This window comes from Salmo trutta, chromosome 7, assembly GCF_901001165.1.
Source record: "Salmo trutta chromosome 7, fSalTru1.1, whole genome shotgun sequence".
NCBI classification, from domain to species: domain Eukaryota; kingdom Metazoa; phylum Chordata; class Actinopteri; order Salmoniformes; family Salmonidae; genus Salmo; species Salmo trutta.
In genome coordinates, this window is record NC_042963.1 from 46,193,477 (window position 1) to 46,210,021 (window position 16,545).

The window sequence follows — 16,545 nt, forward strand, 5'->3', positions numbered from 1 at the left end:
GGTATAGAAAGGGAGTTAAATGTGGTTGTGACAGGCTTTTCTTTGGAATATCACTGCATCTGAATGGACAAGAAGCACAAAAGAGATCTGTGAAGTTCTATTTAAACAAAATTGAAAAGACTAAGATGGCAGTCAGAAGGGTCAAAGAGTTAGAAAAAAGTGAGAAAAGATAGTAAAAAATATGATCACATAATCCCTCTGAAAGATATTCCACAGGAGCTCTGTTTCCATAGCGATGATGTCATTTGACAGCTGGAGATTGATGCTGACAACGCAACAACCTTGGTCAAGTTGTTCTTCCTGTTTATAAAAATACCAAATTGAACCATCTCCCCAACCTAAACACCCAGGGTATTTTGTAGCTCCTCCTAGCATAATGCTCACCAAATTTACAGTTTTGTTTTAAAGGTAAACATGGAGTTTGTGACATAGTAAATCATGCCATTAAAATAAAGGAAGGAAGACAAACAAGACCAAATGCTTCCTTTAAATGACCGGTGGAGTTTATACTATCCTGTCAATCTCTGACAGTCAAGTCTTAAAACCCACAATGTTTACAACACTAAGCCCCAGATACGTGCACTCCACAGATATGTGCTCTACCGGAGTAAATTGTCGCCCTGCCAGGGAAAGTATGTCTTTAGACAATTTATGAGTGACACGCCATTCACATTGCCATGCAGAGATAGAGCCATATCAAACCATACACGTTTTAAGACACATGACAAACACTAACCTAATTCCCCTATGATAAAAAATGGTCTCTATACATTGATAAACTCCTCATCCAGCTGTGCTACTAGTCAGATATTTTACTAGCCAAGAAAGCCTTAGATTCGCTCAGCTTGCCGCATATAACTCATCATAAACCACAAGCCTAAGAGACAAGATGGCTTCCATTGACTGCACTAATTACTTTGACATTTCTCTTAACAGTTGACCATGACATTTTTCATACAGCCCACACTAGAAATTGTTGATAGATTTTTGTTTTGGATTAAAACACAAGACTCTCATGAATACAGATAGCAAGCACCAACGTGCACATTTATTCTGCTGAAGGCCACCTTATCCATTAGCAATTGGCCTATAGTGTTCATAAACATAAAATGTATTCAATTTAACACCAATCATTTTCAAAATGGGTCTGACATTTCTGGTTAATAATAAAGGGAATGTTTTAGCACCCAGAGAGACTAGCCAGAGATCAGATTTGATTGATTTCACAGGTTTAACCCCATCAGTTGGCAGAAGCTGATAACTGTCATGTAAAATCATCCCACTCTGACATAGCTAATAGTTTATTATCATTATTATTATCTCTCGACAGACAGCTAGCTTGAGATGAGATGAAGATCTATATCAGATCTAACAGGTTACGTGGGACAAATATAGTTGAAAAAGCTGTTATTGATTGCAACTGTTTACATTTGAGTATTGCGCACTGCTCACAACTTATACCCTATTAGTAATAGCCCATTACTGATAGCTGATTTCAAATGGCAGCTTGTATTAGTAGCTCAGCTGGCAGGCTAACAATCACAATGAGAGACTCATCTCTCGCAGCTGTCTTTATTGCACACTGTACACACTGGCCTCAGAACAAACAGTGAATTATATAGTCACTGGTACAAACAGAGAGAAATGTATCATCAAATCTAATAATTAAATCCAAAGCATCCCCGGCCTGCTTGGTGAAACAATAGACCCTCATGAAATGCCATTGTTTTCCTCACAAGCATTGATTTATGTGCTTATGGCTGTATTAGACAGACAGACAGACACTGGATCGTTTCATAAAGGGATGCTGGTTGGTGTCAGTCTCACAGTTTATACACTGACTGGAACTGTGGCTCATATCTGAGCTGGAGATGGATCTGATGTTACAACCTGGCCCATACGAAAAATTATATATTTCAATAAAATATGAATATATTTAAATATATTGGGGAAATATATTTAGCAAATATATAAATAAAATATATGTACATGCAGTACCAGTCAAAGGTACTCATTCAAGGATTTTTCTTATTTTTACTATTTTCAAATCAATTCAAATTTTATTTGTCACATGCGCCGAATACAACAGGTGTAGAGTGAAATGCTTACTTACAAGCCAAGCCCTTAACCAACAATGCAGTTTTAAAAAAAATACCAAAAAAGTAACAAATAATTAAAGAGCCGCAGTAAAAAACAATAGCGAGGCTATATACAGGGGGTACCGGTATAGAGTAAATGTGCGGGGGCACTGGTTAGTCAAGGTAATTGAGGTAATTATGTACATGTAGGTAGAGTTATTAAAGTGGCTATGCATAGATAATAAGAGAGAGTAGCAGCAGCGTTAAAAAGGGGGGTGGAGGTGGCAATGCAAATCGTCTGGGTAGCCACACCTACTCATTCCAGAGGTTTTCTTTATTTTTACTATTTTCTACATTGTAGAATAACAGTAAAGACATCAAAACTATGAAATAACACATATGGAATCATGTTATAAAAACCCTCTTAGGCTTCACTCCCCCCTATCTGAGATATCTACTGCAGCGCTCATCCTCCACATACAACATCCGTTCTGCCAGTCACATTCTGTTAAAGGTCCCCAAATCACACACATCCCTGGGTCGCTCGTCTTTTCAGTTCGCTGCATCTAGCGACTGGAACGAGCTGCAACAAACACTCAAACTGGACAGTTTTATATCAATCTCTTCATTCAAAGACTCAATCATGGACCCTCTTACTGACAGTTGTGGCTGCTTTGTGTGATGTATTGTTGTCTCTACCTTCTTGCCCTTTGTGCTGTCGTCTGCGCCCAACAATGTTTGTACCCTGTTTTGTGCTACTACCATGTTGTGCTGCTACCATGTTGTGCTGCTGCCATGTTGTGTTGTGTTGCTACCATGCTGTGTTGTCATGTGTTGCTGCCATGTTATGTTGTTGTCTTAGGTCTCTCTTTATGTAGTGTTGTGTTGTCTCTCTGGTCGTGATGTGTGTTTTGTCCTATATTTTAATTACATTTATTTTTAATTCCAGCCCACATCCCCGCAGGAGGCCTTTTGCCTTTTGGTAGGCCGTCATTGTAAATAAGAATCTGCCGAGTGCTGAAAATCATCTGTCCTTGGTTGCAACACTCACTACCGAGTTCCAAACTGCATCTGGAAGCAACGTCAGCACAAGAACTGTGTGTTGAGAGCTTTGTGAAATGGGTTTCCATGGCCGAGCAGCCGCACACAAGCCTAAGATCACCATGCGCAATGCCAAGCATCGGCTGGAGTGGTGCAAAGCTCACCGCCATTGGACTCTGGAGCAGTGGAAACACGTTCTCTGGAGTGATGAATCATGCTTCACCATCTGTCAGTCCGATGGACGAATCTGGGTTTGGCGGATGCCAGGAGAACGCTACCTGCCCCAATGCATAGCAACAACTGTAAAGTTTGATGGAGGAGTGCTCAGTACACACATGCATATGGCATGTCCATATCTGTCTGTATTCTCTAAAATAGAATAGATATGCACTTTTCTTTGTATGATGTTATTCAAAAAATGCACTATGCAAGTGAAGGGTAGAGTGAATGCCACTGTCTACAAAACAATGAAATGGTCCAGACACCCCTGTGCATGTACTCTCTTTTGCAAACAGAACAAATGTGCTGTCCATGTATAAGGTCATGTATAGGGATGTATGTATATAAAGCTGTGTTCATTGTTTAATATTCACTCTGCTTTACCGTATTGAGGTCCTGAAACAAACCTGAAGAAAACAATCTTAACTATACCAGTAGGCTACCCATGATACTGACTGATTGCTGTCTACAGAATACCCAGGCAAACCTATACTGCAATCCTTTGAATAAGTCTCCACCCAGTGGACATAACTAGTACTATCGGAACTGATACAAAACCTAACCCGTTGGGTACCAACCTTTTCTGAGTCAAGATCACTTTCTGAGTCAAAATGCAAGCCAAGATCTACTGCTCAGATTTTTTTGGAACATGACTTAAAAAACTTAAGCCTATACAACATTAACCTATTAAAAACAGTACTGTAGCAATGAGGTTTGTGCAGTAGGCTAAAGGCCCAATACATTATCACTGCATATTGGCTTTGCTTGAATAGCCTTGTCAATGCATTGTTGTTCGGACCATTTAAAAATATATATATTTCAGAATTTGAGATAGGCTATATGATCACACTGGTAATAGATCAGTTGTTGTATTACTTGTGAGGCATACATTTAAATAATGTGTTTTTTATTTTACTGGGCTGATGGTGCCTGCATCTGATGGTCAGTCTCAGCTGAGGGAGAGAGCAGCAGACTGAGCGTCCACTTCTCAACATCCCTCCGCTCTCCCTTTCTTCCACTGACACTGACCAAAAAGAGACAAGTCTTCCAGCTAATGGCGAAACTCCAGTCGCACCACATTATTTCTGCCTCATGCACAAATTCATGTTGTTACTCCTACGAACAGTGAAATATTCCTCAATATTAAAAAAAGACCCAAGCCTATTGATACCCTTTCCTACTCATTCATTACAGCTGCAGTGTTGGTAGATGCGTGAGTGGAAGTAAGTAGAACACACATTTTCTGGCTTATATAGTGTTGAAGTGTTGAATAAAAAGTGTTGACAGTGCTGAGTAAGAACTTAAACATGAACTCACTCATAAACACAGCATCTCTTCGCTGTATTTGGTGACAGTCTCTCTCTGGTCATGGTTTTAAAAGTTTTGAAATCTCAGTATCAACTTTTTTTTACGCCTGCTACGCTACTGCAGACAAATCTGAGCAATCCAATTGGCCAGCGGTAGGCCTATAGTGCAGTTGATTTGTCAGTGCTGCAGGGAAGGCAGAAGGGAAGGCCACATTAAATGGCTCTAAATCGGAACACTACGACTACCTGGCGCTTAGGGCAGCTGAATCCGGTACAGCTGCTTTTACGAAATAAAGTATGAAAATGTGTGTACTCACTAAAGGGAAAGTGCACTCACTAAAAGGACACTGGATTTTATTAAGTCACTTAAACATCATTAGCATAGTGTTTTTTGTTTGGAATTTCGGATGACTGACGTGTCCAAAGAAAACTGCCTGTTACTCAGGCCCAGAAGCTAGGATATGCATATACTTGGTAGAATTAGATAGAAAACTGTTTCTAAAACTGTTAAAATAATGTCTGTGAGTATAACAGAACTGACATGGCAGGCGAAAACCCGAGGAAAATCCATCTGGAATTCTTTTTTTTTTGAGGTCACAGGCCACTTCAATGCTTGCCTATGGGATATACAAATAGATAGATTGCAGTTCATATGGCTTCCACTAGATGTCAACAGTCTTTAGGAAGGGTTTCAGGCTTGTTTTTTGAAAAATGAGCAAATAGTTGGAAAAACTACAAGGTGTCTCTCATTAGAAATGTAGTCTTGTTGGCGCGTGAATGAGGTGCGCACTCTTCGTTATTTATCTTCCCTGTTGAACATACTATTCTCCATATTAAATATTATCCTTTATTTAGATATTAGAGTACCTGAGGATTAATTAGAAACATCGTTTGACTTATTTGGACGAACTTTACTGGTAACTTTTTGGATTCGTTTGTATGCATGTTGAACGAGTGGATTACTGAATCAAGCGCGCCAACTAAACTGACATTTTTGGGATATAAAGGAGGACTTTATCGAACAAAACAACCATTCATTGTGTAGCTGGGACCCTTGGGATTGCAAACAGAGGAAGATCTTCAAAGGTAAGTGATTTATTTAATCGTTATTTGTGATTTTGTGACGCCTGTGCTGGTTGAAAAAGTATTTTGGTTTGGGGTACTGTTCTCAGATAATCTCATGGTATGCTTTCACCGTAAAGCCTTTTTGAAATTTGACAACGCGGTTGGATTAACATGAAGTTAAGCTTTTAAATGATGTATGACACTTGTATTTTCATGAATGTTTAATATTACGATTTTTGTATTTTGAACTTCACGCTCTGAAATTTCACCGGATGTTGTCATAGGTGTCCCACGAGTGGTTCATGCACTCAAACAGGTTAAGAACAAATTCTTATTTACAATGACAGACCAGTGGGTTAACTGCCTTATTCAAGGGCAGAATTACAGACTTTTACCTTGTCAGCTCGGGGATTCGAGCTAGAAACCTTTCGGTTACTGGCCCAACGCTCTAACCACTAGGCTACCTGCCGCCCCAAGAGCATCTGCTAATTTACTAAAATGTAAATGTTCCGCCAAAAGGCACGAGATAAAAAACATGTATTTTTTAAACGCAAGGCTTTATCGTTGGGTTTTTACAGAAATGTTTGGGATTGACTAGAAATGCCTTGGAGATCGACCAGATCTCGATCCACCGGTTGGTGACCACTGACATACCCATATATCAGTGTTTAATGAGAGGACGAATGGTGGTGAGTAGTGTGGACAAAATTGAGAAAAAGTTGGTGAAGCAACAGCTGTGATGGAATGTGAACTAAATGGGTGTCAGTGATTTAGCACTATATTATACAAATGGGTGGGTAGGGTCCCTACCCACCTACCCATGAAGGTGAACCTTCGCCCCAGTCTGAGGTCCTGAGCGCTCTGGAGCAGGTTTTCATCAAGGATCTCTCTGTACTTTGCTCCATTCATCTTTCCCTCGATCCTGACTAGTCTCCCAGTCCCTGCCGCTCAAAAACATCCCCACAGCATGATGCTGCCACCACCATGCTTCACCGTAAGGATGGCGCCAGGTTTCCTCTAGACATGACGCTTGGCATTCATGCCAAAGAGTCCAATCTTGGTTTCATCAGACCAGAGAATCTTGTTTCAGTGTCTTTATGTGCCTTTTCGCAAACTCCAAACGGTCTGTCATATGCCTTTTACTGAGGAATGGCTTCCGTTTGGCCACTCTAAATCAACTCAAATTAAATGTTATTGGTCACATACCCATATTTAGCAGTTTGATATTGCGGGTGTAGTGAAATGCTTGTGTTCCTAGCTCCAACAGTGCAGTAGTATCTAACAGTACAGTAGTATCGGAAAAAAATTCACAACAATACACACAAACCTAAAAGTAAAATAATGGAATTAAGAAATATCTCAATATTAGATCGAACAATATCAGAGTGGCATTGACTAAAATACAGTAGAATAGAATACAATATACATATGAGATGAGTAAAACAGTATGTAAACATTATTTAAACATGATTAAAGTGACAAGTGTTCCATTATTAAAGTGTCCAGTGATTCCATGTCTGTGTATTGGGCAACAGCCTCTAAGGTTCAGGGTTGCATAACCGGGTGGAAGCCGACTGGTGATGGCTATTTAACAGCCTGATTGCCTTAAGATAGAGTGATGGAAAAAACGTATTTGATCCCCTGCTGATTTTGTACGTTTGTCAAATGACAAAGAAATGATCAGTCTATAATTTTAATGGTAGATTTATTTGAACAGTGAGAGACAGAATAACAACAAAAAAATCCAGAAAAACGCATGACAAAAATATTATAAATTGATTTGCATTTTAATGAGGGAAATAAGTATTTGACCCCTTCTCAATCAGAAAGATTTCTGGCTCCCAGGTGTCTTTTATACAGCTAACGAGCTGAGATTAGGAGCACCCTCTTAAAGGGAGTGCTCCTAATCTCAGCTTGTTACCTGTATAAAAGACACCTGTCCACAGATGCAATCAATCAATGAGATTCCAAACTCTCCACCATGGCCAAGACCAAAGAGCTCTCCAAGGATGTCAGGGACAAGATTGTAGACCTACACAAGGCTGGAATGGGCTACAAGACCATCGCCAAGCAGCTTGGTGAGAAGGTGACAACAGTTGGTGTGATTATTCGCAAATGGAAGAAACACAAAAGAACTGTCAATCTCCCTCGGCCTGGGGCTCCATGCAAGATCTCACCTCGTGGAGTTGCAATGATCATGAGAACGGTGAGGAATCAGCCCAGAACTACACGGGAGGATCTTGTCAATGATCTCAAGGCAGCTGGGACCATAGTCACCAAGAAAACAATTGGTAACACACTACGCCGTGAAGGACTGAAATCCTGCAGCGCCCGCAAGGTCCCCCTGCTCAAGAAAGCACATATACATGCCCGTCTGAAGTTTGCCAATGAACATCTGAATGATTCAGAGGACAACTGGGTGAAAGTGTTGTGGTCAGATGAGACCAAAATGGAGCTCTTTGGCATCAACTCAATTCGCCGTGTTTGGAGGAGGAGGAATGCTGCCTATCACCCCAAGAACACCATCCCCACCGTCAAACATGGAGGTGGAAACATTATGCTTTGGGGGTGTTTTTCTGCTAAGGGGACAGGACAACTTCACCGCATCAAAGGGACGATGGACGGGGCCATGTACCGTCAAATCTTGGGTGAGAACCTCCTTCCCTCAGCCAGGGCATTGAAAGTGGGTCGTGGATGGGTATTCCAGCATGACAATGACCCAAAACACACGGCCAAGGCAAAAAAGGAGTGGCTCAAGAAGAAGCACATTAAGGTCCTGGAGTGGCCTAGCCAGTCTCCAGACCTTAATCCCATAGAAAATCTGTGGAGGGAGCTGAAGGTTCGAGTTGCCAAACGTCAGCCTCGAAACCGTAATGACTTGGAGAAGACCTGCAAAGAGGAGTGGGACAAAATCCCTCCTGAGATGTGTGCAAACCTGGTGGCCAACTACAAGAAACGTCTGACCTCTGTGATTGCCAACAATGGTTTTGCCACCAAGTACTAAGTCCTGTTTTGCAGAGGGGTCAAATACTTATTTTCCTCATTAAAATGCAAATAATTTTATAACATTTTTGACATGCGTTTTTCTGGATTTTTTTGTTGTTATTCTGTCTCTCACTGTTCAAATAAACCTCACATTAAAATTATAGACTGATCATTTCTTTGTCAGTGGGCAAACGTACAAAATCAGCAGGGGATCAAATACTTTTTTCCCTCACTGTATAAGCTGTTTTTCAGTCTCTTGGTCCCAGCTTTGATGCACCTGTACTCACCTCGCCTTCTGGATAATAGCAGGGTGAACAGGCCGTGGCTCGGGTGGTTGATGTCCTTGATGATCTTTTTGGCCTTCCTGTGACATCGGTTCCTGTAGGTGTCCTGTGTTTGCCCCCGGTGATGCGTTGGGCAGACCGCACCACCCTCTGGAGAGCCCTGCGGATGCAGGCGGTGCAGTTGCTGTACCAGGCACTATATTACAGCATGACAGGATGCTCTCAATTATGCATCTGTAATAGTTTGTGAGGATTTTAGGGGCCAATCCAAATTTCTTCAGCCTTCTGAGGTTGAAGAGGCGCTGTTGCGCCTTCTTCACCACACTGTCTGTGTGGGTGGACCATTTCACATCGTCAGTGATGTGTACGCAAAGGAACTTGAAGCTTTCCACCTTCTCCCCTTCGGTCCCGTTGATGTGGATAGGGGTGTGCTCCCTCTGCTGTTTCCTGAAGTCTACGATCAGCTCCTTTGTTTTGTTGACATTGAGTGAGAGGTTATTTTCCTGTCCCCACTCTCCCAGGGCCCTCACCTCATCCCTGTAGGCTGTCTCGTCGTTGTTGGTAATGAGACCTACTACTGTTGTCGGCTGCAAAGTTGATGATTGAGTTGGAAGAGTGCATGGCCACGCAGTCATGGGTGAACTGGGAGTACAGGAGGGGGCTGAGCACGTACCCCTGTGTTGAGGATCAGCGAAGTGGAGGTGTTGTTTCCTACCTTCCCCCCCTGGGGATGGCCTGTCAGGAAGTCCAGGACCCAGTTGCCCAGGGCCCCGAGTTTAATGATGAGCTTGGAGGGTACTATGGTGTTGAATGCTGAGCTATGGTCAATGAATAGCATTCTTACATAGGTATTCCTCTTGTCCAGATGGGATAGGGCAGTGTGCAGTACGATGTCAATTGCATCGTCTGTAGTTCTATTGGGGCGGTAAACAAATTTAAGTGGGTCTAGGGTGTCAGGTAAGGTAGAGGTGATATGATCCTTAACAAGCCTCTAAAAGCACTTCATGATGATAGAAGTGAGCGCTACGGGCCGATAGACGTTTAGTTCAGTTACCTTTGCTTTCTTGAGTACAGGAACAATGGTGGACATATTGAAGCAAGTGGGGACAGCACACTGGGAAAAAGATTGAATATGTCCGTAAACACTCCAGCCAGCTGGTCTGTACATGCTCTAAGGACGCGGCTAGGGATTCCGTCTGGGCCTGCAGCCTTGCGAGAGTTAACACGCTTAAATGTCTTACTCACGGAGAAGGAGAGCCCACAGTCCTTGGTAGCGGGCCACGTCGGTAGCACTGTGTTATCCTCGGTGGCACTGTGTTATCCTCAAAGAGGATCCGCAAAGAAGGTGTTTAGTTTGTCCGGAAGCAAGACATTGGTGTCCGCGACGTGGTTGGTTTTCCCTTTGTAGTCTGTGATTGTCTGCAGACCCATTGAATTGCGTCCTTACGGAGGGAATAACTACACTGTTTGAATTTTGCCAAATTTCCAGTCACCTTATCATGGTTAAATGCGGTGGTTCGCGCTTTCGGTTTTGCGCGAATGCTGCCATCTATCCACGGTTTCTGGTTTGGGTAGGTTTCAATAGTCACAGTGGGTACAACATCTCCTATACACTTCCTGATGAACTCAGTCACTGTATCTGTGTATTCGTCGATGTTATTCTCAGAGGCTACCCAGAACATATCCCAGTCCGCGTGATCAAAACAATCTTGAAGCATGGATTCCAATTGGTCAGACCAGCGTTAAATAGACCTTAAAACGTGTACTTCCTGTTTGAGTTTCTGCCTATAGGAAGGGAAGAGCAAAAGGGAGTTGTGATTAGATTTGCCGAAGGTAGGGCAGTTGAGTAGCAACTGTTGGGTAGCAGTTGTCCAATGTTTTACCAGCACGAGTACTACAGTCAATGGGTTGGTAGAACTTCAGTAGCGTTTTCCTCAAATTTGCTTTGTTAAAATCCCCAGCTACAGTAAATGCGGTCTCAAGATACGTGGTTTCCAGTTTGCATAAAGTCCAGTGTAGTTCTTTGAGGGTCGTCGGGGTATCGGCTTGAAGGGGAATACATACGGCTGTGACTATAACCGAAGATAATTCTCTTGGGAGGTAATGCGGTCAGCATTTGATTGTGAGGTATTCTAGGTTGGGTGAACAAAAGGACTGTATGTATCACAATCACACCATGAGTGGTTAATCATGAAACATACACCCCCGCCTTTCTTCTTCCCTGAGAGTTCTTTATTTCTGTCGGCGCGATGTACTGAGAACCCAGATGGCTTAATGTATTTCCCGAGAGAGCCATGTTTCCGTGAAACAGAGTATGGTACAAAAAATATATATACCGCAAAGTTGCTTAGGAGCTAGAAGCAGAGCTGCCATATCTGTCGGCGCCATCTTACTACCATAAAGACCTGATTGGTGATGTGCTGTAGAGATGGTTGTCCTTCTGGAAGGTTCTCCCATCTCCACAGAGGAACTCTGGAGCTCTGTCAGAGTGACCATCGAGTTCTCGGTCACATATCGGTCACAAACTTCTTCCATTTAAGAATGATGGAGGCCACTGTGTTCTTCGGGACCTTCAATGCTGCAGACATTTTTTGGTACCCTTCCCCAGATCTGTGCCTCGACACAATCCTGTCTCGGAGCTCTACTGACAATTCCTTCGACCTCATGGCTTGGTTTTTGCTCTGACATGCACTGTCAACTGTGTGGCCTTATATAGACAGGTATGTGCCTTTCCAAACATGTCCAGTCAGTTAAATTTACCACAGGTGGACTCCAATCAAGTTGTAGAAACATCTCAAGGATGATCAATGGAACAGGATGCACCTGAGCTCAATTTTGAGTCTCAGAACAAAGGGTCTGAATACTTATGTAAATAGGAAGAAGTTAGTAGGGATTTATTTGGTCTTTATTTTATTTTCATGGTAGTACAGAATTGAGCAGATCATGATTGATCGTACATTCCAGCACAGTAGGCGGCGACATGCACTTAAACGATTGTTTGCAGACCGCCATGATATCATAGAAGAAGAAGAGAAGACATGACAGGGGAAAGCCTTATAGTGAAGCGACATGCTTTCTTCTGTCCGATGTTTATCAGGTCAGTGCAGATGTCAGATACAAGACCAGGAGAGGAGGATAGGATGCCTGTTAAAACTATTGAGATTCAGCCATAGTTCACATAAACCATAAACAGACAGAAAAATACATGTATGGGGAAGTATAGAGATGGTGGTTAAGATTGGCCAAACTCATCATTACACACACCCTTCCCACCATCCCCCCACTGCACTACAGTTTCACTTCCCCATTGGTCTCTCTGCTTTCTCTTGCTTCAGTCTTGCGTGTACTACTATATATTCACACACTCCCTCTTTCTGTATTTTTCCATTTCTTTTTTCAAACAGGGCATGTCAACAACCTTAGTTATACCGAGTGTGTGTTTGTATGCGCTTGTTTGTGCAGAGCAAGCAGCTGATTTCAGACTGAGTATTTCAATCATCTTCCCCAGAACTACTACTGTATGCTGACAAGCCCGGATGGCGGAGAGGGCAGTGCCACAAGAGAACACAGGGATCAATACAGGGATCCAACAGTCCAATGGTCCATACCCTGAAGCAACAGCTGAGAGCCTGGACCTTGAGGATTCGCATCAACAGGGTAAGAAGCACCTGGTTGCTTTCAGTAATTTTCCTTCAAATGGTACTTTAAATAAGTAGCTAAGCAAAGCATTTGTTTGACTCTGCTTGTGTAAGCAGTAATATGACATTTTCATGTGTCTGTCTGCCTGTCTGTCTACTCTGTACATAGGTGCGTGTGTCTATGACCTGTGTCCAGGCCCCAGTTCATCCTGTATGACCACCAAAGAGCTGCAGCAGCACTGGGGCGCAGTGAAGCACAGACTGAAGCCGGTCAAGCTGTTGTTTGAGATTCCTTCTGCACGCATCATAGCGCAGCACCTGTCCAAATACGTTGTGAGCTCTATTTTATGTACAGCATACAGCAAAGATTGTCAACTGGCGGTCCTCAGTCCAAATTCAATTTATTTGACCCCTCCCCAAGTTTTCTATGCCCAATTTCTAAAATTGTATCTAGGTTTTGGAAATAAAAGGCTGTAAAATTACTAGGAATTCACCTCAAAATGTTCCACTCAGAAATAGAGGCATATGAGATTGTGTACCAATGTAATCAAGGTTGGAAATTATGTTTTTGTCAAACACAATAATCTGTTTCAGCTTGTGTCAATTTGCAGAGTACAAATTATTTATAATTACTGTATGTTCCGCCCCTTGACTATCCGCTCAAGAAAAAAGCAGCGCTGAGTCTAGATGATGATCCCTGGCATATAGTTTAGGGCACTGAAAAACATACTTTGTGAATTCTTCACCGTAGTTAGTGAGTGTTGCTGTGTTGCAGGAAAGACAATTCCATATTTATTGTCTTCTATTGGAAGATAGTCGAGTGAGTTTTAATAACAAAGTTGCAAGATATGAGGTTTTCTAAGTTAGGCGTTTGTCCCAATGTTCCTGTGTTCTCCAGGTGTATCAGATCGTGTTGATCCGGTCAGGCAGCTATGACTCCAAGCGCGTGTCTGTCGAGCGTCGTTATAGCGACTTCGTCCACCTCCATCAGCAGCTCCTTGAAGAATTCAGCGAGGAGCTCGAGGAGGTCATACTTCCCCGGAAACTCCTAACTGGAAATTTTAACCCCGAGACCATCTGGGAACGCCGCCTGGCTCTGCGGGACTACCTGGCCCAGCTCTATGCAGTCCGCTACGTCCGACATTCCCGCCACTTCCTGGATTTCTTCACTGAGCCTGAGCAAAGACGAGCGCACGGCCTGCTCCGAGCGGGGCAGTTTGGGCCAGCGGTCGCTCTACTAGAGACTGTCCTGGAGCTTCAGGACAAGATGGGAGGGTGGCAGAGTCCTGTTCTGCTAGTGCCCACGCTGTGTGCCCTCACAGTGTGCCAGAGAGACCTGGAAGAGCCGGAGTCGGCGTTCACCATGGGCCAGAGGGCGCTGCCCACGGTAAGGCGCTATGGGCTGAAGCGCTACCGAGGGCCACTGCTGGAGATGATGGTGGATCTGGGATACCAGTTAGGGCGACCCGTGGCTCAGCTGCAGGAGGAGTTGGTTCAAGTTAGGGATGCAGAGAGGGGACTGGTGTCTTTTCGCTCCCTTAAGGAGTTGGTGGTGCAGGAGTTTACCTAGGCCAGATTCAGTTGAGATATGCATGCACAACTTTAAATTATCCAATTACATCAATGGGAGTTGTGCAAACACTTCAATGGGAAGAACATGTCCTTTAAAGTATAGACTTTATTCAGGAATTCTAGACCTAGCCTTTCCAGGGTTGAGCGAATTCCATTTAAATTCAATCAATTCAGGAAGTAGAAATTCCAATTCAAGGGTCTTTTCAATAACATTTATGTTGGAGCACTCTTTTGAACATGTAAATGCAGACATGCCCCCCCCACCCAAATGTTTTCTTTCAAAACTGTTTTTCTTTTAATAATAAAAGATACAACTTACATTTTCCCACTTACACCCTCAGGGTCTTAACATATATATAAGTACCAATCAAAAGTTTAGACACACCTACTCATTCAAGGGTTTTTCTTTATTTTTACTATTTTCTACATTGTAGAGTAATAGTATAGACATCACAACTATGAAATAACACATATGGAATCATATAGTACCACAAAAAAGTTTAACAAATCAAAATATATTTTATATTTAAGATTCTTCAAAGTAGCCACCCTTTGCATTGACAGTTTTGAACACTCCTGGCATTCTCTCAACCAGCTTCATGAAGAATGCTTTTCCAACAGTCTTGAATTAGTTCCTACATATGCTGAGCACTTGTTGGCTGCTTTTCTTCACTCTGCGGTCCAACTCATCCCAAACCATCTCAATTGGGTTGAAGTTGGAGGATTGTGGAGGTCAGGTCATCTGATCACTGTCCTTCTTGGTCAAATAGCCCTTACACTGCTTGGAGGTGGGTTTTAGGTCATTGTCCTGTTGAAAATCAAATGATAGTCACACTAAGCGCAAACCCGATGGGATGGCGTATCGCTGCAGAATGCTGTGTTAGCCATGCTGGTTAAGTGTGCCTTGAATTCTAAATAAATCACCGACAGTGTCACCAGCAAAGCACCCCCACACCATCACACCTCCTCCTCCATGCTTCACGATGGGAGCCACCCATGCGGAGATCATCCGGTCACTTACTCTGCCTCTTACAAAGACTTGGCTGTTGGAACCAAAAATCTCAAATTTGGACTCATCAGACCAAAGGACAGATTTCCACCGGTCTAATGTCCATTGCTCGTGTTTCTTGGCCCAATGAAGTCTCTTCTTATTGGTGTCCTTTAGTAGTGGTTTCTTTGCATAAATTCGACCATGAAGGCCTAATTCACAGTCTCCTCTGAACAGTTGATGTTGAGATGTGTCTGTTACTTGAACTCTGTGAAGCATTTATTTGGGCTGCAATCTGAGGTGCAGTTAACTCTTATCCTCTGCAGCAGAGGTAACTCTAGGTCTTCCATTCCTGTGGCGGTCCTCATGAGAGCCAGTTTCATCATAGCGCTTGACGGTTTTTGCAACTGCACTTGAAACTTTTTAAGTTCTTGACTGACCTTCATGTCTTAAAGTAATGATGGACTGTCATTTCTCTTCGCTTATTTGAGCTGTTCTTGCCATGATATGGATTGGTCTTTTACCAAATTGGGCTATCTTCTGTATACATTCCGACCTCAAAAGCATTAACAAAGGAAGAAATCCCACAAATTAACCTGTTAATTGAAATGCATTCTTGGTGACTACCTCATGAAGATGGTTGAAAGAATGCCAACAGTGTGCAAAGCTGTCAAGGCAAAGGGTGGCTTCTTCGAAGAATCTCAAATCTAAAATATATTTTGATTTGTTTAACACTTTTTTGGTTACTACATGATTCCATATGTGTTATTTCATAGTTTTAATGTCTTCACTATTATTCTACAATGTAGAAAATAGTAAAAATAAAGAAAAACCCTTGAATGAGTAGGTGTGTCTTACCTTTTGACTGGTACTGTGTGTGTACACAGACAAACACACTCATATATTCATTCATCTACATTCCACCAAAATAGAATTAGCTAAATGAAAAATATCTAATGTGAATAATATGAAAATACAATTCAATGAAGGGATTGTACATTTCTGTTGAGAATTATGAGAAAACAAAAAGGTTCAGAGCAATAAAGTAAACATGTTTTCCTATTCCATTTCAAATTGGATGGAAAGTGACTTTTTGTTTTGCTTGAAATGTTGACTGGTTTTGAATTGGCATAGACATTAGGCAATGGCATCAACATTCTGAATAAATATTTTTATCAAATTAAGCATTTTGTTAAATTAAGATGCACGTTAGTGGCTTGTCTGCTCGAAAAAAACAAATTCAGTGTTGAAATGAATGAGCAGTGAGCACATCAAACACATTTTCAGTGAACAAAACATTATTTACTCATCATTTGTTCTATTCTAAATCGCATAGAGTGAAGTTTGAAGATCTCAATGGTTCAGAGT

The 16,545-nt window shown here is 42.3% G+C and overlaps 1 protein-coding gene across 1 annotated transcript; it reads left to right on the forward strand.

Moving 5' to 3' along the window:
* The first annotated feature begins 12,330 nt into the window (after nucleotides 1-12,330).
* snx20 (sorting nexin 20) lies at nucleotides 12,331-14,516 on the forward strand. Its single transcript, XM_029759136.1, has 3 exons — nucleotides 12,331-12,636; nucleotides 12,787-12,950; nucleotides 13,516-14,516. Exons 1-3 carry the CDS (start codon nucleotides 12,516-12,518, stop codon nucleotides 14,185-14,187), a joined length of 957 nt encoding a protein of 318 aa, XP_029614996.1. The 5' UTR covers nucleotides 12,331-12,515; the 3' UTR covers nucleotides 14,188-14,516.
* The last annotated feature ends 2,029 nt before the right edge of the window (nucleotides 14,517-16,545 follow it).